At 43.3% G+C, this 24,915-nt stretch overlaps 2 protein-coding genes across 2 annotated transcripts; one reads left to right on the top strand and one right to left on the bottom strand.

Moving 5' to 3' along the window:
- Positions 1 to 15,207: 15,207 nt before the first annotated feature.
- On the bottom strand, positions 15,208 to 16,142 carry LOC311625129 (protein WFDC10B-like; the record flags this gene model as incomplete). The annotated part of the gene is made up of 2 exons (XM_084889067.1): positions 15,208 to 15,344; positions 16,052 to 16,142. The coding sequence occupies 2 exons, from the start codon at positions 16,140 to 16,142 to the stop codon at positions 15,208 to 15,210; spliced, it is 228 nt and encodes a 75-aa protein (XP_084745193.1).
- A 3,526-nt stretch (positions 16,143 to 19,668) lies between these two features.
- WFDC13 (WAP four-disulfide core domain 13) lies at positions 19,669 to 22,329 on the top strand (the record flags this gene model as incomplete). The annotated part of the gene is made up of 2 exons (XM_084889066.1): positions 19,669 to 19,756; positions 22,175 to 22,329. The coding sequence occupies 2 exons, from the start codon at positions 19,669 to 19,671 to the stop codon at positions 22,327 to 22,329; spliced, it is 243 nt and encodes an 80-aa protein (XP_084745192.1).
- Between the last annotated feature and the right edge of the window lie 2,586 nt (positions 22,330 to 24,915).

The following is a 24,915-nucleotide window of genomic DNA, read 5'->3' as shown; positions in this document are numbered from 1 at the left end:
ACCTATTCTGTGCCCCTGGCGTGAGCACCATGTACCATGAATTATACTGGAACCAGTTGTTCTTCTTCCTTGTGATAACTGGTGCCCTGACCTGTGTTCCAGAGAGTTCTCTGGACACGTCACCCTACTGCATTGAACTCAGAGACTATACCTGGACATCACTGCCTGTTTGTCTTATTAGAACAACTGTGTGCCTCCGTGTTAGGCAGAGTGAAGAGTGAGAACCTGTAGAAGACCTTGAATCTTGTGAAGGCAGAGAGAAGCAAATGCATGTCATGATCTGGATCAGCATACTATTAAATCTCAGCCTTCAGAGCACTTAGTCTCATGGTTTCCATGGGTTTTGCATTATTTGTTCCCTTCTCATGCTCTCGACATGCTCAATGCTGATAGGAGTACTCTAGAAGATTAGCCTATCAGTAATAAGGTAATCAGATGGGGAAGGAAGTGTTGGAAGCTTCTGTACACTGTAGAATAAGAACCATTTAGGGGTTTTAATAAGGCAATCAAGAGTAGTGGATTAGAGTAGAAAAAAGCCAACAGCCATTGTTGCTAAATGAGTTTATTTGTCAAGAATTTGCTCCTGCCCAGCCCTCAGTGAGAATTGACTGGTGTCCTGGGTAAGAGGTTATGATTTTAGCTAATCGTCATCGATTTGCTGTAAGAGAGAAAGGGTAGATGTTAAGAGGCTATAAAGCTCTGAGAAATAAGTATTTATCCCCAAGCTTAATATTACCCATCCACCAGAACATGGGACAGACATACTTTTGTAACAATAGGAATTGTGCACTCTAGAGTGGGTAGGAAGTGTGGTATTAGTTGATTGAACAGAGAAGGGTAGAAATGTGAGTCTTGGCTGAGACAAAGGGCTCATTGAAGGCCTGGCTATGGAGGCAATGGTTAGAAATCTGGATGAGCCCTAGCTGGTTTTGCTCAGTGGATAGATCATTGGCCTGTGGACCAAAGGGTCCCAGGTTCAATTCTGGTCAAGAGCATGTACTTGGGTTGCAGACTCCTACCAGCCTGGGTCCTCGTCAGGGCTCATGCAGGAGACAACCAATTAATGTGTTTCTCTCATATTGATGTTTTTCTCTGTCTTTCCCTCTCTTCCACTCTCCCCAAAAATCGATGGAAAAATACCCTCAGGTGAGGATTAACAACAACAAAAGAAATCTGTATGAAAATTAGGAAAAAAGCAAACTGTTGCATAATATACTGAGAGCACAGGCATTGCTTATATAATGAGAGAAGCAATGTGTCCCAACCTGATGTCTTGGTTTATTTGCTAGTGAATTGCTTTCCAGGTGTAGGAGATATTTTCTTCTGCTACTTTTATGCCTAAAGTTTGGGGTACATCAGTCCTCTCTTTAGGAATAACAGCATCAATAAAAACATCTTCCAACTCACTGTAATTTTCATACAGATGTTTCCACAATAGGTCCAGCAGCATGTGTAATTTACCCTTAGACAATAGAAGCTTCTGGAACACTTCAGGGCACAGTCCACGGCGTTTGGTTCTCCCCAGCACTCCCCAATTTCTGAATCTGAATCTAAAATTGAGATGGAACTGTAAGAGTTAGCAAGCACGGGAAGAGAAGCCCTTCATAAGCTTAACAACCCTTCTGAGAATCCAAGCCCAAGTTCCTAACGAGGTATCTAGGGTACCTGCCTTACAAAAAAGAATCTCCTTCCTAACCCGCCTCATCGCATCTTCACCGATAGGCTTGCCTTCTCTGCTCCCACCGGCCCTGTGTTGCAGCTCTCTGGACCCTCTTTGAGCATCCTAGAGATAGGACTCAGTGTACTCTCAGTCTGTATGTGTTCTCCTATAAAATCTGTAACAGAAGATCTCACGGCCTGAGATACCCTCTAGCCTCATATTATTTCATAATGTGAGAAGCTAGACCAGAGAGAGTAAAGAGCAGATTCTTTCCTTTTTTCTTCCCCTCCTTGCTGACCCACTGACTTTAGTAACTCAGCCCCTCTTCAAATTCTTTTCTCTCACTCGATTTTTCGGTCTCCTCCATTGATTTATCTTTCTTATTATATGACCCCCCCCCCCCTAACTTTGCCTTACTAAGGACTCATTTATGTCTCTTTTCTATTTTTTTCACATTCTGAAAGATCCTATCACTAAAGAAATACCCATTTGGTACTACTCATGAAAGTACACACAGCTAGGACACAGAACTTCTGAAAGTATGGGAAGATATAGCAACTCTGTATTGGTGCTCCCTCCTCACAGTTAGCCTGAAAGGGGAAATAGTATATCCTCTCCTATGGAATATGTATAAAAGTGGGCAGATACTCATTGATGCTTTCAAGGTTGGAAGAGGAAGCACCTCAACTTGGTGCTGTCTTAGATCTCAACTTGGAAATGTCTTATATCTCTGTGCATGAAAACATTGGAAATGTCTTAGGACCTCAACTTGGAAATGTCTTAGATCTCTGTGCATGAAAACATTGTGATTCTCTAATACATGACCCAGGGAAGGTAGGACCTGAATCAAATACAATAATGCCCCTTCACTTGTCCAGAAACAAATACAACAATCCCCCACCCTTTGTCTCCAACACAGCCTCATCACCCCAGTCCCTATAAGGGACTCTTAAAACCTTCATCTGGTGTTTTCGCAATGCCTCCCAGCACAGACGGTAGCACCATACACAGGAATGCCATGAGTAGAGGTGTCCAGAACTTCATGATGCTGACCATACTTGTCTGAATATATATTGTCAGGGATTTTTTTCCTTGTCAGTTTCTGTTAGAGATCAGAAGATATAAATAAAGTTGTAAAGTAAGAGGCAGTGCTTATCAAATTTCTTTACACTTTGTCTTCTAATTATTCCCCTTTGCCCTCTACCCATCCAACAACAGGTATACATGTCAGCTAAGCACTGCTAAAAGGCCATCTCACACTCTGCCTTCCTGTGCAGAAAAAAAAAAAAAAAAAAAAATTACGAATGTGTTGCCTTTCCTTGAGTTAAAAATCGTTCAAATTTAGCATATAAAATCTTAAAACACTAAGAAAGTACAAAGGAGACTGTAGAGGGCTTCCTGGGAAGACATGTGGGCATTTCTTTAAATTCTCAGCTGAGTCCAAGACGACTAGCAGAACCGCGTCATGGATACACATTTCCCCAAGATGGCCAACAGTATAATCAGCTTGGCCTTCATATCAGCCTAGGTGTCAGCAGGGGCAGGACTAGATATGTAAATCCAGGCATGCTAAGGCCTACTTAAGAATGCAAATAAGTTGGTGATACTTCCTGGTATTGGGGGTATAAAATAAATGTGCTGGGAGGGGTCAGAGCGTCACCGTCGCTGTCTCTCTCCATCAGAGAGAATGGCATCCCACCCAGCTCCCAGCTTTAAATCTATTTCTGTGTCTTCTTTCTTTCTTCCTATTATTTCTCAATCCCTGGCCGCCTCCACTTAGAACCGGTTCGTTCATCTCTCTTTCTGTGCTGGACACAAAAAGGGGAAATCCCCGCCATATCTGGCCCCCACCACATCTGACCCCCACAGGAGACAATCAGATAGTTCCAGTAATCCCACTATATTGACATATGTTATTTTGGGTACATATATATATATCTGATGTACCCCAAACCTCAGGTTTTTAAAAAAAAAACAAAAAACTGAATTCATATCAGGCTTGCTATTATATATCTTGATTTTTATTTAAAAAGTTGTAACATGACTTAAAATGAAAGTTTTGGCCAAGACCTGTGAGACAAATCAACTTGTAGAACTTTTGAAAAGTGAGAGAAAGATGGTCTAAAAGAGGTTAAGGGACTCATAAAACCTTTACTTGTTTTGTCAGAAATTTGACATATTTTTGGAGGAGATCTCTGAGCATATTTTCTTTAAAGAATATTGTGCTCTCTTAATTACAAATCACCAAAAAGGCTTGAATGATACCTCCCACTGAATTTTCTATTTGGACCAAGAGTTTTTGGAGACAGAGTAGACAGGTGTCTGAGTCACACCTGAGAACACAAAGGCCTAAGAGGCTGGCTGAAGTGACTTATGGCTATAAGAAAGAGGTTACAGCTTGCACTAATTTGACAGGCAAATGCAAGAAAGCCAGTATGGACTTGTGCCAGATTATCCCAGGCATACTGCCTGGGAAGGCCATGTGACCTCAGCAGAAGGAAATAGAAAGTAAATGGCCAGATCCACTCACAATAGACCATCCAGAAAGAACTGTCTACATCCCCTTACTTTTTTTTTTCCTCCTCCACTTCCAAAATGGCACTTAGCCAACTGTAGGAGAAGAGAGAGAGTGGGAACTAAACACTCTCTTCCCCAAATTCAGATTTCTAGATGTGGGGGAAACCCACAATTTTAATGCAAGCTGAGTGTTTTGACTATTGGATAGGCTTAGGCTTTTATATATGCTGTAAATTTAGGCAGTGTCTAGAAAAGTCGAGTTCTATACCCAAGCTCTTCTACAGAGGCAGGGAAAGAAGTATCTCTTCTGAATAAATTTGAGACAAAGAACAAGTCTCCCACGAATATTTTCACAACATAATATGCATATGCATATCATTTGTATTTTCCCATTAATCATAAGACACCTAACAATTTGTAATTTCTCTTCCCTAGGGGAAAAATTTAATGTCATTGGGAGCTTTCTTGCCAATAAAATTTGGTTAAATGCAAATTTGTCAATCTGGAAGTCCTGGGAAAATGATACTGCCTATCTTGAACCCTAGATAGTTGTCACCAGTTCTTCCTCCATTGAAATTGGTTTATTCTACCAATAGAATACACATCTTATCTCACCATAGAAGGAAAATTCTCCCCAACTTGTTACCACACTGAAGACTGTCAGGATAGTAAAAGACAAAGAACAAAATGTGGGCACTGGAGTTGGAGAGACCTGGGCTTGAAATCAAATGCCAACACATTTAGTTTAATATGAGTTACTAGAGGCCCGGTGCATGAAATTTGTGTATGGGGGAGGGGGTGTCCCTCAGCCCGGCCTGTACTGTCTCCAATCTAGGACCCCTCAGGAGATGTCCAACTGCCGGTTTAGTTCCAATCCCACAGGGCAGTCAGACATCCCTCTCACAATCAGACACCACTGGCTCCTACCCACTTGCCTGCCTGCCTACCTGATTGTCTCTAATTGCTTTTGCCTGCCTGCTTAATCGCACCTAACCACTCCCCTGCCAGTCAGATTGATGCCTAATTGCTTCCCTGCAGCCCGCTCGCCCACAACTGCCCTCCCCTGCCAGCCTGATCACCCACAACTGCCCTCCCCTGCCAGCCTGATCACCCACAACTGCCCTTTCCTGCTGCAACCCACCTTCTGTACCAGGACCCACCTCCTCTGCACCTTGTGGAGCCACAGGACTCCCAGGCCTCCCACAAGGAGCAGCTGCCAGACCCCACCTCCGCTGTATGCATGGCCATCTGTGGCAGCCATCTTTGTGATGGCCATCTTGTGACAACATTGCACACAAGCACCACCTAGACTTTTATTAGTATAGATGATTGGTCAAACACTTAATTTCTCAGAACCTCAGTTTTCCCCATCTGTAATGTGGGGGTGACATCAGTATCCACATTGAATATATGAAGCACTATACATATGACTTGACACACAGAATATACAAAATAAATGTTGGCTATTATTATTATTAAACTTAGTCTCTTTTCTTCTACAGAATAGTGGAAGTCATTTTATTTCATTGACTAAATTGTGGTCATTTTTTAAAACTGTTTAACTTATTTGGAATTAAGTCTGCTGAGTGAGTGATATTTTATCCTTTTTTCATCTGTCCTAAATTTATTTGCCTCACGAATACTTCTGCAAAGTTACTACTATTCTAAGGACTAAGAATATAGTAATGAGCCGAAACCGCTTTGGCTGAGTGGTAGAGCGTCAGTCTGTGGACTGAAAGGTCCCAGGTTCGACTCGGGTCAGGGGCATGTGCTTTGGTTGCGGGCATATCCCCGGTGGGGATGTGCAGGAGGCAGCTGGTCGATGTTTCTCTCTCATCGACGTTTCTAGCTCTCTATCTCTCTCCCTTCCTCTCTGTAAAAAATCAATAAAAAATATATATATATTTTTTAAAAAAAGAATACAGTAATGAACAAAGGCAGCAAAAAAAACAAACAAAAAAACAAAAACAAAAACCCTTCAAAGAGCTTATATTCTAGGAAAGGGGACACCAATAAACAAGATACATCAAAGAAATACACAATAATAGACGGATATCAGTGTGAAGGAGAAAAAAGTAAGAGAGAGTCTAGGACTTAAAACAATATGCAAAATAACTGATGGCTATTATTTTAGGCAGCTCACTTGTGATAAGAGATGGGGTTCTGAAGCAGGTGGCTGAGTAGTGTTCAAAACAATCCCTTTCCTTGCCCAACTGGTATGGCTCCATAGTTGAGTGTCAAGCCATGAACAAAGAGGTCACTGGTTCCATTCCCAGTCAGGGCACATGCCCAGGTTTTGGGCTCAATCCCCAGTAGGGGCATGCAGGAAGCAACCGATCAATGATTCTCTCTCATCATTGATGTTATATATATGATTTTTTTTTACAGAGAGGAAGGGAAAGAAATAGGAAGTTAGAAACATCGATCAGCTGCCTTCTGCGCACCCCCCACTGGGGATGTGCCCACAACCAAGGTACATGCTCTTGACCAGAATCGAAACTGGGACCCTTCAGTCTGCAGGCTAACACTCTATCCACTAAGCCAAATCGGTTAGGACTCATCATTGATGTTTCTATCTCTCACTTTCTCTCCCTTTCCTCTCTCTCTAAAAAATCTATAAAAACATATTCTAAAAAAAAATTCTTTCCCCAGTTCTCTCTCACTCCCAACCTGGTGCTTCACATGACTAAGCCAAACAGAAAGAAAGAAAAGAAGCAAAGACAAAGAAGTCTGGACACTATGAGTAATACAGTTACAATGGAGTAATTGTCTTTCCCTGCAAGGGACCAGTTTTCTCCCCAAGTCTTTATTTTTGCTTTGGTGTTTTCAACCAAGCAGATGATAACCTACATGCGTTGGTTGAAATCCCCCAAATGCTCAAAAGCAGGCACATTACCTGGAGACATTTTAAAAGGTTCAAAACTCTTTAGAAAGGCTAAACTCTCTGTCTCTCTCTCTTTTCTCTCTTTCTTGCCCCCCCCCACCCCCCCACCAATCCCTTCCTCCCACTCTCTCTAGGAATCAATGGAAATAATATCCTCAGGTGAGGATTATCTTTTAAAAAGGAAAGTCATCCAACCAAGCCACAAACAAGAAAGTTTGCAGGCTTATACTTCCAGCCCCAGTACTCTGATACCCATCTACCTCTGAAGCTGTCCAAGTCTGAAATGCTGTTGATTGTGTCACAGTCAGTTCTTCCTGTCCTCTGGGAAGGGTTTGGACAATGAGCAGAACAGATTTCAAAGACTTAGATTGTAATCATGGTTATGATTGTAGCAGAACCATGAGTTCTGCCCCAGGCTATAAACTGGACGCGTACAGGCTGTCACTGAATCCCTATTCAAGGAGTACTTGTTTCTTGCTTTTTGTTGCAGGTAACATAGGCAGAAGCAGAGCACTGTGGAATTGCAGGAGCTTCCCCTTCCCCAACACGTACATTTCCTGGAGGTCTGGGTGATTGTGGAGGTGGGGGAGGATCTGTATATCTATTTTCCTCCAACATTTGTGTGATGACTTTTGTGAGGTCCCAACCATCTCTAGATTAATTTCTCAACTGCTGGCATCAACCTAACACTACATTATCAATGACTCAAGGCTTTTGGGCTGGTAAAAAGAGAGAGCTCTACCAAGAGAGCTTGGAAAAGGTTATGTAACATGGAGATTTATAGATGACTTAATCTGGGTTCAAATCCTAGCTCCCACTTACTTTGGGAAGTTGCTTATCCAATCTGTACCTCAATTTTCTCATTTGCAAAGTGGGGATAATAACAGCCCTTGTTAACTTTGTCACCCTGTGCTAACACTTTTGTGTATATCCATCTAGTCAAAAAAGCTACAGATAGCAGAGAGAACCAAGATGGTGGCCTAGGTAAGCACCTAAGCTGCCGTCTCACACAACAATTTAAAAACAACAACTAAAATCAGAACGGACATCATCCAAAAACACAGAAAAGCTGGCCGAGTGAAAAATCTACAACTAGAAAGAAGGAGAGAGGCTCACGGATTGGACTGGGAGCCACAAAGCACTGAGGTAGGGTGACACACGCGCAGAGAGGAAGTGTGGCCGAATGCCTGGCTGGCGGGAGGGGAAAGGAAGTCCCCGATTGCACTGAACCCTTTCCTACTGCACTGAACCCCAACCCTGGCTGAAACCCTGTGGACACAGACTCATATGGGTGGAGCCTGGACTGTAGAGAAAGGCACCTGGAGACTCAGCGACTGAGAGACTGGGGGAGGCAGGAGCCACAGTAGGCAGGGTCTATAGTCGAGCGCAAGTGAGTGCGCGCAGAGAGGTCTGACCGAGGAGGTTGCTACGACCTCTCCATTGCAGAAGGAGTCAGAAGCTCCAGACTACAGAGACCCAATCCAATTCCAGAGAGCCCCTGGGGCACCCACGGTCTTGAATGGGGAATCAGGAAGGTCAGATGGAAACTCAGGGGAGTGTACAAGGGCAGGGCTGACGGGAAGCCAAGACTGTCATGAGCACAGAGGCTTTTGCAATTTTGCAAGATTAATCCTATAAGACTGTCTCCAATACAGAAGATATCACAGAGTAGACGCAGCTGATACCCACATCCAATTGGCCTGAATGTCAATTCCTCCCAGGGATACCAACAACAATCAAGACTTAACTACAACAAGACTGTACACGCAGTCCACAAAAGGAGAGCACCAAGAGTGTCTACCTCAGGTAACTGGGGAGGCTGACCCACTGAGCCATATAGGACACCAAACACACAAAGCCATCCTACCAACTCTGGGAAGCAGTGAAAATGCCTAGACAAGGAAATAGATCTCAAACGAAAGAGATGGAGAACAAAAGACTGGATATTGAGTTCAAAACCATAGTTATAAGGTTTTTCAAGAATTTCCTAGAAAAGGTTGATAAAATAAATGAGACCTTTGAGGATATGAAAAGGGATCAACTAGAAATAAAGAATACATTGTCTGAAAAAAATATATTATACAGAGTCCTAAAAACAGAATGGAAGATCGCAAGAATCAAGTCAAAGATTTGGAACACAAAGAACCAGAGGACACCCCTCCACAGAAGCAAGAAGACAAGAGAATCCAGAAAGTTGAAGATAGTGTAAGAAACCTCTGGGACAACTACAAGTGAACCAACATCAGAATTATGTGGGTCCCAGAAGATGAGAGAGAGCAAGATACTGAAAGCCTATTAGAAGAAATGGTGACAGAAAACTTCCCTCACCTGGTGAAAGAAATAGACTTACAAGTCCAGGAAGTGCACAGAACCCCAAACAAAAGGAATCCAAAGAGGACCACACCAAGACACATCATAATTAAAATTCCAAGAGCAAAAGACAAAGAGAGAATATTAAAAGCAGCAAGAGAAAAGAAGGTAGTTACCTATAAAGGAGCACCCATACGATTGTCAGTTGATTTCTCAACAGAAACCATGCAGGACAGACGGGAATGGCGAGAAATATTCAAGGTGATGAATAGCAAGAACCTACAGCCAAAATTACTCTACCCAGCAAAGCTATCACTCAGAATCAAAGGTCAGATAAAGAGCTTCACAAATAAAAAATAAATAAAAAAGCTAAGGGAGTTCATCACCACCAAACCAGAATTATATGAATTGCTGAAGGAGGTTCTTTAGGAAGAGGAAGAAGATAAAGATAAAAATTATGAACAACTAATATGTAACTATCAACAAGTGAATCTAAAAACCAAGGGAATTAAAAAATCTGATGAACAATATTAACTGGTGAATATAATAGAATCAAAGGTATGGAAGGGGAGTAGACTGACGATTCTCAGAGAAAAGGGGAGTGGCAGGTGCAGAAAGAGACTGAACAAAAACTGTGCACCTATGGATGAGGACAATGGGGGGTGGGGAAAGGGCAGAGGGTGGAATGGGAACCTGGTGGAGGGGAGCAATGGAAAAAAAAAAAGAGGAACATTTATAATAATCTGAACAATAAAGATTTATTTTTTTAAAAAAATATGTTTTATTGATTTTTTACAGAGAGGAGAAGAGAGGAATAGAGAGCTAGAAACGTTGATGAGAGAGAAACAATGACCAGCTGCCTCCTGCACACCCACTACTGGGGATGTGCCCGCAACCAATGTACATGCCCTTGACCAGAATCAAACCTGGGACCTTTCAGTCTGCAGACCAACGCTCTACCACTGAGCCAAACTGGTTTCAGCAAAAGATTTATTTTAAAAAAAGAAGAAAAAAGAAAACAAGTAGCAAAATGGTAGAAATAAGTCCCTCTTTATTAGCAATTACTTTAAGTGCAAATAGATTAAATTCTCCAATCAAAAGAGATTGACAAATACCCTGGCCTAATGGCTCAGTTTGTTGGAGCATCACTCCATGCACCAAGAGGTCCCCAGTTTGACTCCCAGTCAGGGCACATGCCTGGGTTTTGGGCTCAGTCCCAATTAGAGGTTGTGCAGGAGGCAGCTGATCAATGATTTTCTCTTTCATTCCTCTCCCTTCCTCTCTCTCTAAAATCAAATATATATATTGTAACTTTATATATATATATATATATATATATATATATATATATATATATGTGTGTGTGTGTGTGTGTGTGTGTGTGTGTGTGTGTGTGTGTGTGTAAAGTTACAAGAGACAAGGAACACTTTATCTTAATAAAAGGTTCAATATAGCAAGAAGATATTCTATATAATAAAAGGCTAATATGCAAATCAACTGAACAACCAATCACTATGATGCGCACTGACCACCAGGGGGCAGATGTTCAATGAAGGAGCTGCCCCCTGGAGGTCAGTGCGCTCCCACAGGGGGAGCCACTCAGCCAGAAGTCAGGCTCACAGCTGGCAGTCAGACATCCCCTGAGGGCTCCTGGACTATGAGAGGGTACAGGCCAGGCTGAGACACCCCTCCCCGCCCCAGTGCATGAATTTTGTGCACCTGGCCTCTAGTAATGATTATAAACATGTGTGCACTAATGGCAATCATCAAAATATGTGAAGCAAAAATTAACAGAATTGAAGTGAAAAATTGACAGTTCTACAATAAATAACTAGGGACTTCAATACCTGCTTTCAGTAATGGGTAGAATAACTAGACAGAAAATAAATAAGGAAATAGAGCACTAACAAAACAAAACAACTAAATTTAATAGACATATACAAAATACTCAACCTAACAACAGAACACACATTCTTCTCAAGTGCATATCAGACATTTTCCAGGAGAGACCATTTTTTTAGACCACAAATTAAGGCTCAGTAGATTTTAAAAGATAGATGTCATCCAACCACCATGGGATGAAGTTAGAAGTTATGGGAGTAAAATTCATAAATTTATTTAAATTAAACAACACATTATTAAACAGCCAACGGATAAAGAAGAAATCACAAAGAAAATTAGAAAGTACTTATAGATAAATGCAAACAAAAATGACACAGCAACAGCAGTGCTAACAGGAAAATTTATATCTATAAATGCTAACATTTAAAAACAAGAAAGATCACGCCTGGGTGGCTGAGCATTAACCTATGAACCAGGAGGTCATGGCACGATGCCCGGGTTGGGAGTTTGGTCCCCAGTAGAGAGCATGCAGGAGGCAGTCAATTGATAATTCTCTCTCATCATTGATGTTTCTCTCTCCCTCTTGCTTCCTCTTTCTGAAATCAATAAAAACCTATTTTTAAAAATAAATAAGTAAATAAAAACAAGAAAGATCTTAAATGAATAACTTAACTTTACAATTTGAACTAGAAAAAGAACAAATTAAACCCAAAACTAGCAGGGGGAAAAATATTAAGCAGAGACAAACAAAATAGAAAAACAATAAGAAAATCAATAAAGCCAAAAATTGATTCTTTGAAAAGATAGACAAAACTGACAAAGATTTAACTCAATAAACTAAGAGGGGGGAAAAGAGACTACTCAAATTACTAATATCAGAAGTGAAAGTGAGTGAGGACATTTCTATCCATTCTAAAAAAAATCTTTAAAAGATTGTGAGTGTTCTAGGAATAATTGATGCCAACAAATAAAGTAACTTAAATTCTTAAAAACACAAACCCTACCAGGATTAAATCATGTATAAACAGATTTGAAACTTGAATCCATTCACTTGCTAGCTGCGTGATGTTAGATAAGTCACTAAAACCCTCTGAAATTCCATCTAATCACATATGGGAATAATAATAGAGCTCGTTGCATCGGGTATGGTGAGAACTAAGTGAGCTAAAGGATGGATGTGTTTTCTAAAAAGAGAGCTGCCATCCTGCACTTGAAGATTAATTCATCCCTTCTGGGTCTCAGTGAAAACGAGCATTGGGTTTACATCCCCTTGTCTATGTCTATTGAGTTTACTTAGACAAGAGGAAAATGCCCCCAAGTGGATTTTGTTCTCTCCAAAATCCAGAAAGCTCCACCACGTGTTGTGTCTTCCTTCATGGTAGACAGTACAGGTATAGCAACTTGTCTGCTGCCTCAGAGGGACTATCCATATATGCCCCAGACTAACAATAGCTCTCTAGAAATTCCACCAATATGGCAAGTTCTGGACTATTACCAGGTACATCTCCCATTCTCTGGCCTGCACACAATAAAGCACCTAGGGCATCTGCTGTTGTTGTTACTTACTGTCAGCCAACACAATGTTATTTATCAGTGTGATGGACGGGCATGATATCCTGAGGAATACCAAGGGATCAAAGTCTCTTCAGACTCTGCCAAAGGGCCAAAGAGATGACTTGTCCTGGGGTAAGGCAGTGAATCTATGTTGCTATACATGGGCGAAAGCTACTACTGATTATCTTGGTCGATAGAAATGAAAGAAAAAAATCACTAGGAGCAGGTCTAAAGCATGGGAAGAGAACAAATAATGCAAAAGCAGGGGCAAATGTGAAGTTACGTGTTTGGTTTCAAACAGGCCAGCTCTGATCTGAGTTTCTCTCCAGGCTGTAACTTGACATTTTAGATAATTGGATCATGGTAGAATTTGCATTTGCTTCTTCCTCTGCCTCCACAAGATTCAAGGTCTTCTACGGGTTCTCACTCTTCATTCCACCTAACACAGAGGCACACAGTTGTTCCAATAAGTCAGAACAGGCTGGTATAGTCTCTGAGTTCAATGCAGTAGGGTGACGTGTCCAGAGAACTCTCTGGAACACAGGTCAGGGCACAAGGAAGAAGAACAACTGTTTCCAGTATAATTCATGGTACATGGTGCTCACACCAGGGGCACAGAATAGGTGAGCCTGGCACCCATAGTGTTCCACATGATAGGAGCTCTGGACTTGGACGTGGGAGGTCATTTGTTATGTGAGCCCTGGGAGGTAACCTTGACTCTCTTAATAGTCTCTCCAAGGGTGTTTGAGGCATGGCCAAGCACTGGGAAGATGCTTGGAGAGTGAGGTTATCTGAGAAAGAACCAAATAAGAATTTCTGTAGAGTATCCCTTACCACCTACCCACTCTGGTGATGTCTGTGCTGGTGGTTGGTCATGACCTCTTTCCCAAGGCCCCCTTGCCCAAGAGCAGCTCTTAATACAGATGGAGAAGATCCTTAATACCAGGAGCCCTGTGATGCTTCTGAGGTGGGTCAGAGGCTCTGGCAGATTTCCTCCTCGGATGTCTCCTGCATTGGTGCCCAGCAGGAAGCAGTGGACTGGAGTGTCACACTGCACACCTGCGTCCAGCAGTAATTTGAGTTTTTCACACTTGATGCCAAGTCCTGATTGGCCACACAAGTTTCAGTGCCTGGATCTAGCCCCATGACCATTTCTGAGGAACTGTTATTGCACAGACGGGTAGGGAGACTGTGCCCAGTGATTATTCTCACTGACTCACCATGAGACCACGGACAAGACTCATAGCCACCTGTGTTCATTAATCCTTAGCAGCATCACAATGGAACCACCCCCATGGCTTCCCTCCTGATTAAAAAAGAGAGAGGGAATGAGGGTGTAAGGAGGAGGATTTGGGACAGGTAGGGACCGCTCAGTGAATGGAAGGTGCTGGAGGTTCTGACACTCACTCCAGGCCTTATGTCAAGAGTGGCCATACTGCCAAAACCGGTTTGGCTCAGTGAGTAGAGCATCGGCCTGTGGACTGAAAGGTCCCAGGTTCAATTTCGGTCAAGGGCATGTACCTTGGTTGTGGGCACATCCCCAGTAGGAGTTGTGCAAGAGGCAGCTGATCAATGATTCTCTCTCATTGCTATTTCTAACTCTCTGTCCCTCTCTCTTATTTTCTGTAAAAAATCAATAAATATATATATATATAAAAAAAAAAAAAGAAAGAAAAAAGAGTGGCCATACTGGTGGAGGATGATGTGGGAAACTTGGGGTTGGCCCAGGTACTCACTTCCATGCCCATGGTCTCACCACATGGAGAAGATGTGAGCAAACAGGGAGTTCAGAGGAAACACCCTCCTCTAGCCATACCATGGATGGCCTGTCACTCTCTAAGTGACAGACCTTAGGCATGTCACTTAACTACTCTGGGACTCGTTTTCTTCATTATAAAGCAATAGTTCCCTGGTTTTTACAAGGAGAGGGAGAAGGAAGGGACAGGGATGGGGCAAGTTAAAGAGGCTCCCTGGGGGGCCTCGGACACTGTGCCCCAGGTTTAGCCTCCGCCTCGCTCATGGTTCACTTGGCCCTTGTGGCTCCAGGATGAGGATGTTCTCTTTCGCACTAGGGGAGGCCACCCATGAGCAGTTTCTCCCCCTGGGAGTACTGGTTCAGTGAGCAGAGCAACAAGAGGGCTGAGCCGCCATGGGCCTGGCAGAGTGCATGGGCCAAAGGGAGAGAGAGTAGAGAAGCATGACAAGGGGAGAGGGACCAGGGACCAGGACCCAGAGAGGTGGGGGCGTGCTGGGGTCTGCACTGGGTTCTCAATGATCATAAGCACTAGGAATAAAATAGGCAGGTCCCTGGGCATTTATTCTGGTTTATTTGACAGAAACAAGCCATCCAGATAGTGAGGAGGTTGACAGCCTTGTACCCAGGATTTAAGGTCGCAGGCACAGTTTTAGGGGGCTAGGGGAACAGAATACACAGACCCACTCACAGGAGATCCATGCAAACGTTCCCGCAGAAGGTTGAACAGCATACGGTATCTGAATTGGGACACTTTAGGAAATATGAACAGTGGTTGCTACAATGTTGTACACTGGGCTGCTTCTGACAGGCCTTGGCGGCACCTAAAAGGAACAGAAGCAAGGTCAATGGAACGAGGCCACACAAAGCACTCCTCTCAAGCTTAAAGTCTCATCATGACTCCAAAACCCAGGTCCCCTCATGACGCTCTTGGACCTCTCAGGGAACGTCCTTTCTGCCCCTCACCAAATCCTGGCGATAGGTAGCATCTTCAATTGATTACCTCCATTCTCCATCAACAAGGTTTAATGTTCGAGCTTTCTGGACCCTTTCCATTCTCCTGCAGCCTGGACACTGGTCTCATATTAGCCATGGCCTTGGTGAAGCCACCCCCATAGAATCTACACTCTGACTCTGAGAACTCAGTGAAGTCTGAGACATGTCAAATTTTGCTTTCCAAAAGTTCTTTCACTCTAGACCTACTCCCCCAAACATGCCTGGATGTTGACCTGTCACATACGTGCCTAAATGAAAGAATTGACTCAGCTCTGTGCACCTTTCACTATTGTATGTACCATTTGTCTCTGGACTTAGAGAATGGAGAATAAAGAGATGTAGGTTGCCCTCCACCCACATCACTAGTCCCTGGGCCCTGTAAGGGGGCTGGAGGGCAGTGATTTGGAAGGACCCAGAGTCTTCAGAGTCTTGTGGTCAGAGATGGATGTGCTGAAAGGTTCAAGTCCAGGTCATCCTTAGCTGGACACAGCTCCTCCTTCCCCCTCCCCATCCCAGCCCCCAGCCCATCACCTACTCTTCATCTTGTTCCTCCTCAGGTGCCCTCCCTGGGCCTGCAGCAGCAGGACACAGAGAAGCAGGATGGGCAGCAGAGCCTGGGTTGGCATGACTGACCAGATCAGTGGGCTCTCTGTCTGGCACAGACTTTCCTGGAAGCTGGTGGGTGGAGGGAAGGTAAGAAAGAGCAGGTTATTCTGGGCTCCTCCCTGCCTCCACTGGCCAGGCCAGGGCAGGGCAAGGAGTCCTTGTGTCCTCCAGTGGGCCTGCCCCTCCCCTCCCCATAGCCTGTTCTATGTGGGATCTGGGCTTCTGCAGAGACTGCCCTTCCTGTCACATAACTAACCCTCTTCTTTTGCAAGCAGAGCTTTTTTCCTGAAAAAATATATTTTCTATATTCTAATTAGGAAATAATTTATAGAAAATTATAAAGAAAAAACATTATATATGTAAAAAGATATGAAAACAAAGTAAGTCCATCTTCAGATGAATGGATAAAGAAGATGCAATGTAGCCCTAGCTGGTTTGGCTCAGTGGATAGAGTGTTAGCCCCCAGACTGAAAAGTCCCAGGTTCAATTCCAGTCAAGGGCACACACCTCAGTTGCAGGCTTGATCCCCAGCAACCAATTATTGTATCTCTCTTGCATCAATATTTCTCTCCCTGCGTCTCTCCCTTTCCTGTCCACTCTCTCTATAAATCAATGTATATATATATTCCTCACTTGAGGAGATTTTATATATATATATTGGGTCGGCAACTAAGTAATTGCGGGTTTCACACATATATGGCTTCAGTTGAATTTTTAGGTTTGCAGACGTAGTACAAATGTAAAACACATTTTGTATTTGATAGTTGGCTATTCAGCTGTTAATCAGTAAAAAAAGTTTTTTGATCTGTTTTGTAGTTTTTGTTTGGCGTTCGTTGAAAAATGGAAAATCAAAAGGAACATTTTCGTCATATTTTGCTTTTTTATTTCCGCAAGGGAAAAACGCATCACAAGCTCATAAAAAGTTATGTGCTGTTTATGGTGACGAAGCCTTAAAAGAGCGGCAGTGTCAAAATTGGTTTGCCAAATTTCGTTCTGGTGATTTTTCACTCAAAGATGAAAGACGCTCTGGTCGTCCAGTTGAAGTTGATGACGCTCTAATCAAAGCAATAATCAATTTGGACTGTCACAGTACAACACGTGAGATTGCAGAGAAGCTTCATGTATCACATACATGCATTGAAAATCACTTAAAACAACTTGGCTATGTTCAAAAACTCGATACATGGGTTCCTCACGAACTGAAAGAATCACAGTTAACGCAACGCATTAGCAGCTACAATTTGCTAAAGAAACGTAATGAAAATGATCCATTTTTAAAACGACTGATAACTGGCGATGAAAAATGGGTTGTTTACAACAATATCAAGCGGAAAAGATCGTGGAGCAGGCCAGGTGAACCAACTCAAACAACATCAAAAGCTGATATTCATCAAAAGAAGGTTTTGTTATCAGTTTGGTGGGATTACAAAGGAATTGTCTACTTTGAACTCTTACCACCCAACCGAACGATCAATTCTGATGTCTACATTGAACAACTAACGAAATTAAACAATGCAGTTGAAGAAAAGTGGCCCGAATTGACAAATCGAAAAGGTGTTGTATTCCATCATGACAATGCAAGGCCACACACATCTTTGGTCACTCGGCAAAAATTAATGGAGCTTGGTTGGGATGTTTTGCCACATCCACCATATAGTCCTGACCTTGCACCATCTGATTACTTTTTGTTTCGATCTTTACAAAACTCCTTGAATGGTAAAAATTTCAATAATGATGATGATGTCAAATCGTACCTGATTCAGTTTTTTGCTAATAAAAAACAGAAGTTTTTTGAACGTGGGATTATGATGCTGCCTGAAAGATGGCAAAAGGTCATTGATCAAAATGGGCAATACATTAAAGAATAAAGTTATTTAGTTCCATGAAAAAATTGTCTTTGATTTTCTTTAAAAAATCCGCAATTACTTAGCTGCCGACCCAATATATGCAGGCACCTGTTGCAGGAATATTCCTGCAAGACTTCCAACAGGCTTCCCTTCCGCCACCCCCACCTCGCCCTCTGGGGCCACATCTCCGAGGCCACATGCACTGCCACCACTCACTGCGCCTGCCGCTGCCACAGCCTCCATGGCCACACCAGCTGCCGCCACCTCTGGGGCCATGCTCACTGCTGCTGTGCGCCCTGCGCCGCCCTGGCTGCCTCCTGCTGCCACTGCTACCTGGGGTCGCTGCGCACCTCGTCCTGACCCGCCCCAAACGGGCTGCCAGTGCTTTCTCTCCAGCAGCCGCAGCCACCTTGCTTTCCACTTTTCTTCCCTCTTCCTTCAGTCTTCACTCCTCCCTCCCTCCGCAGATGCAAATTAACCACCTTCTTTGTTGAGTTAATTTGCATACTTGCTCTGATTGGCTGGTGGGGCATGGCTGGTGGGCATGGCTTGTATAGCGGAGTGGTGGCTAATTTGCATATTACTATTTTATTAGATTATATATATATATTATAGAAATGATCAGGTCTGCAACGGAGGGCAGTTGTGGGAGATTAGGCCAGCAGGGGAGGGCAGTTGGGAGGCACCAGGCCTGCAAGGGAGGGCAGTTGGGGGTGACCAAGCCAGCAGAGGAGGGAAGTTGGAGGCGACCAGGCCTGCAGGGAAGGGCAATTGGGAGGGACCCAGGCCTGCAGGGGAGAACAGTTGGGGGGAACCAGGCCTTCAGTGAAGGGCAGTTAGGGGCAAACAGGCTGGCAGGGGAACAGTTAGGCATCAATCAGGCTGGCATGGGAGTGGTTAGGGGATGATCAGGCTGGCAGTCAGAAGCAGTTAGGGGCAATCAGGCAGGCAGGTAGGCGAGCAGTTGGGAACCAGCAATCACAATCTCCTGGATTGTGAGAGGGTTGTCCGACTGCCCATTAAACGGGCAGTCGGACATCCCTCAAGGGGTCCAGATTGGAGAGGGTACAGGCTGGGCTGAGGCACACACACAGACACACACACCCGTGCACGAATATCATGCACTGGACTTCTAGTATTGTAATAACTCTCTATGGTACCCGGTGTTACATCTCCAGCAATACAGAAAATATACAAATAATTATATGTGTAGGTACCAGATTTATCAGGATGATCGCTTGGTAAGTTATATAAATGTCTAATCACTGGTTGTACATCTGAAGCTGAAATAATGTTATATTATTGAAAATTACAAATGAAAACAACTAAAGAATTACAATACTACTTATGATTTCACTTGAAAATTCAGCCTCTATGAATAAATATAACAAAGACGTGGACAACGTGCAAAGTTTTGTGAAAGAACATTATCAAGACTTAGATGGATGAGAGAAATAACAAGGTTAAGCTTAGGCGGAGGAAAAGGGTGTAGATTTGAAAATGCTACCATATCCTGAAGTGGGTGTGGTTAGGAGGTGCTTGGATTTCTGCCAAATCCTTCAATAGATCGGAATACACAGTAAAAAGCCAATCACAGCATGCCTTCTCTTTTCCCTCCTTCCTTCTCATTTCCCCTAAACTGCGCCTGTTCAACCCCTGCAGTCCTCAGCCAGGACTTACCACCCATCCTGCCAGCAACATGAAGCCTGCACTGCTGCTTCAGCTCCTGCTGTTGATTCCTCTAGCACCACACCCGGTGTCTGCGAGTCCCAAGCAAGATATTATGAGTAGGTGCTGGGGCCCGGCCCAGGAGAGGGAAGAAGCACCTGTAGAGATGGGGGATCTGAGGGCCGATTCATGGGCGTACTTCATGAGAAAACACCATATGTTCAAGAGTCCAGATTTTGTTGTCATTAAGATATAGGTTGGAATGCCTGTTCTGTTTCTCACTGAGGGATCTTGGGCAACGTGTCTGGGCCTCGGATTTTACCTTTGTGATGAATATAATGATATTGGGGTAGTTGGGAGGACAAACAGAGATAATGCATGCAGACACAGAGCACTCTTACTGGACCATGGTAAGTATTAACTACTGAAATGTTTTCAGCCTCATCACCCAGCTGATTCTTGCTGTCCTGGTTCTTTCATGGGTGTTTGGGCCAACTTTTCAAGCATTAAAGCAGAGAGGAGAATCAAACTGGAACCTACATAATCTTGGTTTTGGAAAATGTCTTAGGAAGAAATGAAAGCCTTGCATTTTATAACTCCGCTTAAGAACTCAGAGGTGCCCACGCAATTACCAGTGATTAGCATCAATCCAAAGCTCTATATAATTATTACTCAGTAAATGTAATCCATCTCAGCAGCCACCATTGACCAGCTCAGCCTAACAAGAGCGCTAGCTACAGTAATATTGACCTTGACCAATACCAAAAGGAAAATGCCTACACATTTCTGTGGAGAGGACATCTTCAGAATATTGGGGGCTCAGATCAGGAATATGTGTGGTATGTCATGTGTCAAGATAGACAAGGTCCTGTTTTAAGGGTCTCAGAGAAGGTTAGTATGACCGAGGAAGGCTAAGCAAGCTACACAAGAATAGGGGTACCCAGGGTGGAGTTAACTAGAGAATCAAGAACTAAAATTTTAATATAGGCATAAACAGGCTCTCTGTAAGACTGGCAAGGGCTATGATTGCAACTTGATAACCAGAAGAGGAGTCAAAACTTGAGAAGGTCGATCTTCCTGAGATCTTGGTTGATGGATTCCTTCCCCATGTTATTTCATGGAAGCCAATCTTTCCACAATGGAAACCAGTTCCAGTTCCTGGCACTGACTCAGATCGTCAACAGGTTGGGCCTGGGCTTCTTTCACCCCATCTCTGGTGCCATTTGCTGTTACAATTATAGCCCCACTTTTATTCACTTATTCTTTTGAGATTAGCTTTGATATTCCACAGACCCTCTTCTAATTTCAAATTCCTGCAGAGTAATACATCAACAGGGGCTTATAGAATGCCCCTCCTATGATATTTTTCCAAAAGAAAAGGCAAGTCACAAGGCACAAAATTTAAGGCCTGGCTTAGATAAAGGGGCTCATGAGGCCCATTCTTAATGCCTTAGAAATCAGAAACAGCAGAAACTGGTTTGGCTCAGCAGATAGAGCGTCGGCCTGCGGACTAAAAGGTCGTGGGTTCGATTCCGGTCAAGGGCATGTACCTTGGTTGCGAGCACATCCCCAGTATGGGGTGTGCAAGAGGCAGCTGAGCAATGATTCTCTCTCATCGATGTTTCTCTCTATCCCTCTCTCTTCCTCTTTGTAAAAAAATCAATTAAAAAAATATATATATTAAAAAAGAAAGAAAGAAAGAAAGAAAGAAAGAAAGAAAGAAAGAAAGAAAGAAAGAAAGAAAGAAAGAAAAGAAATCAGAAACAAAGAGAAGGTTGCAAGTTGAAGGCCTGGGACAGAATCTCCTGGTGGGGGTAATCTTGGCTTTGATCTGAGTGCCAGGGGCTGAGGAGAATGAGATGTCAGCATGAAGATTCATAGTCTTCTCCTGAACAGCAAAGATCTGGAAAGAAGGAGAAGCTGATCTTTGACCCAAGAACCTGGCCCTACTCTGAAATACCCACTCTTCTCCTCATGAAAGAAGTCACACCCAGAACTCATTTGTGATTTGGGTTCTAGTATTCTGATGCCAGTGCCTTTTGTGTGCTGTGTGGTCTTCATCCTTTCTCAAAATATTCCCTTCCATTGGTTCTGCTATACACAAATAGCACCTGTAGATTGACTCTGGGCTAAACTATAAGAGAGGCTTTATGACCTGCTTGAGACTACATAATGAGTCAGAGCAAATGGATTTACGTATCCCTTTCTTGCTCACCATACGTACCATTTATTCCCTTGAACTGGACCCAAACAAGTTTCTGGGGACTGGGCATCTGATCTGCAAGAATGGTGAATGACCAATGGATGTAAGATTCTAACAAACTGTGTCTTTGATCAAATATCCAAACCCTGGTTTTCCCTGCTGAGAACTCTGTAGAAGGCAACAGCTAAGGGGAAAAAAATCTTATTCCTCTTCCATGTGGCCACACAAGGGAGCTCAGGGTGGCTAGTTTCTTGGCAGCTCCTTGGGCTTCTGGAATTCTGAATGTTACTCCATGTTGTTGTTTAGACTCTTTCTTTCCTGTTCTGTGTTCCAGAGTATATTTTGGAACCTCCCCCCTGCACAGTCGACGTTGGAAACTGTACTCAATTCTGTACAATGCAGGAAGATTGCCCAGAAGGACTTCAGTGCTGCTCTGCCTTCTGCGGGATAATCTGCACATTCAACACACAAATAAATCATATAAAGTAAGGAGCTTCTCATGCCCAGGCCTGAGCCTGGAGCTTCTGGTGGAAGCTCAACAGAAGAATATCGTACCAGCCACTGCATTATTCTCTCTAACGTCCTCCCTCTCTTTACCAAGAATAATTTCCATAAATGTCATGATTAAGAGTCTTCTTCTGCTCCTGAACTCCAGAAACCTTCTCTCCTCATCACCACTTTTATGAATCTATGAATCTACCTCTCTGAACCCATCCACAAACCCCTCCACTCACAGTCCCTGTCCTATTTCAGCATCCACCTTTATCCTGGGGTCTGGGACACTATATCTGTCATCAAAATCCAACAGCAAATTGTTGTTTTTGCTTGCCCTCTTTCACCAAAAATCATCCTTTGCCCCCTAGTATTCCTGGGTTTGAGATATCCTCCAGCCCAAGGGAAGCTTTAGCTAATCACCAGAAAAATTCACCAAAGTCTGCTGAATGGAGAGCAGAGAAAGGGCATTTCAGTATTGATGAGACATGTAGTTTCCAATCCTATTCTTAAGACTATCTCCTATGACCTTGAGTAAGACAATTCCCCATTTTTGCCTTTTTCCCCCCTCATGCATAAAATGGGGACCTATTTTTTTCAAACTCGCAAGATTTTAAGTCTCAAATGAGGTCTCAAAAGACCCACAAGGCAGGAGACTCAACTAGTGAGCTTCTAAAATGTTTTATTCTCTGCTTGGTTCCCTTCCCTGAACACAATATCCTACATAGGATACAAGGTACAAAGTGATGAAGTATGGGCCCAGAGCCAGATACCTAGACTCAAAAATCCTGGCTCTACCACTTCCTAGCTATGTGATCTCAGACAAGTTAATTCACCTCTCTCTGGGCATCAACTTTCTCATCTTTAAGAATAGAACAATAATAATGAGAATAAAATAGATAATATGCTCAAGCTCTATATAATTATTACTCAGTAAATTTCTCTCTCCAGAGACTGGCCCTTGCCATTAAAACCCATGTCTTTCAAGGCTCCCCATTGGAGACCGAAATAAGTATGACCCTGAGTTGCCACTGAGTCTTTGAGGTTTCATTTTTCCTATGGCAGAAGAACTTAGCTTCATGATCTAGTCTTAAAGATGAAAGTAATGGAAAATAAAACATTATATCTATAAGAATAAAATGCAATCAGATAATATTTGAAAATGTTTTTCTCCTACAGAAAAAAAGGCAAAGATTGGAAAAGGAAGATAGTCAAAAGAGGCACATTTCCAAGGGCATTTTGTAAGTATCAGGGTTTGGCCTAGCATTCCTGGTGTGAGTTTCCCCAGTTCTCCTCCCCTAGCCTCTATAGAGGTACCAATATTCCCATAAGGTCAGAATAGCCTTTGTCATTTAGATTTGGGTTTTTTTGTGTGTTATTCCCCTCCTAGGGCTGTTCTCACTCTCCGGGGCAGGATGTGATCCAGGGCAAATTATAGAGCTGGAGGGGAAAAGGGGGAGTTAGCAAAACTGCAGGGGGCACTCAGGTCTGAACAAACAGGCTCTACCAGCTCCAGGTTGACAATGTCCTGAGTAGGAAGTCAAGCTGAGCTCTTCACATTCTATGTGGCCTTGGTCAGCCCACATCTGGGAGACTGTCTGAAAGATGAAGAGGACACGATGCCTCAGGCTTTGTGAGAACACAATGAGGCCACGTGAAATGGAAGGACTTGGTCTTTCTCTACAAGGAGTCTACAAAGGCTAGCAACTGCTAGCAGCTCACTCTTTCTGGGTTCCAGATTTTTCCTCTTTTAAAAAAATCATTTTTATTACTTTACCAATGTCCCAAGAAAGGTGCACAAAATAGAGCCCTCTGTCACTCCACCACCAAAACAAAGGAACTATTCATAATTTGGTGGATTTCGATACAAACTGTTTGTAGGGGAAAGGAGCAGCTTAGGATCTTCTAATAATCCTTCTGAAGCCACCAGAGTTTCCAAGTTAGAACAACGGTATTTTCACTTAGACTATCTTTTTATTAACACCACACGAAGGAGTTCAATGAATGGTGGCAAGTGGAGGTAAATGGAGGAGTGTAAGTGTGTGAGCACACTTTCACCCTTGCTCAAGCCCTGGTAAGCCAGCCGTGCTAATTCCCTCTGCATCTTGTACATAATTAACTACTCAGGCCACAGACTGGCCATCAGCGGATGCATTGGCATTGCTTCGTAATCCAGGGCCCATTCAGCGGGGAGATACTGAGCTCAGGTAGAACCCACGTAGAATCCAGGGGAAAGGTTGGCTGGTGTTGACTAGAGTATTTTTATAGCAGCTTCAGGGTTACATGACTGTGGTTATATGAGCCTTAGTAAGCCTTATCTCAACATATTACCCAAAGAGGCAAGACTTCACCTTGGATGAGCATGGAAACATTGCCATAAACCTGAGTGTGTCTTCTATGGAACCAGCACCCCGTCCTTTTATCTTCTGCTAGGATCAGCTAAGACTGTCCCCTTCGATGCATCGCATTAACTGTAACATCTGTTAGATACAGTGTTAGAGTGTTTGCTCTCCTTGATCCTGCAGATCATCCTCTGCAGAATGGTTTCTCTCAACTGACCATTGCCGCTCTGGGGTCCCTGGT

Source organism: Pipistrellus hanaki (genome assembly GCF_964339955.1).
Source record: "Pipistrellus hanaki genome assembly, chromosome: 6".
NCBI classification, from domain to species: domain Eukaryota; kingdom Metazoa; phylum Chordata; class Mammalia; order Chiroptera; family Vespertilionidae; genus Pipistrellus; species Pipistrellus hanaki.
This window is presented reverse-complemented; position numbering and strand designations above follow the sequence as displayed.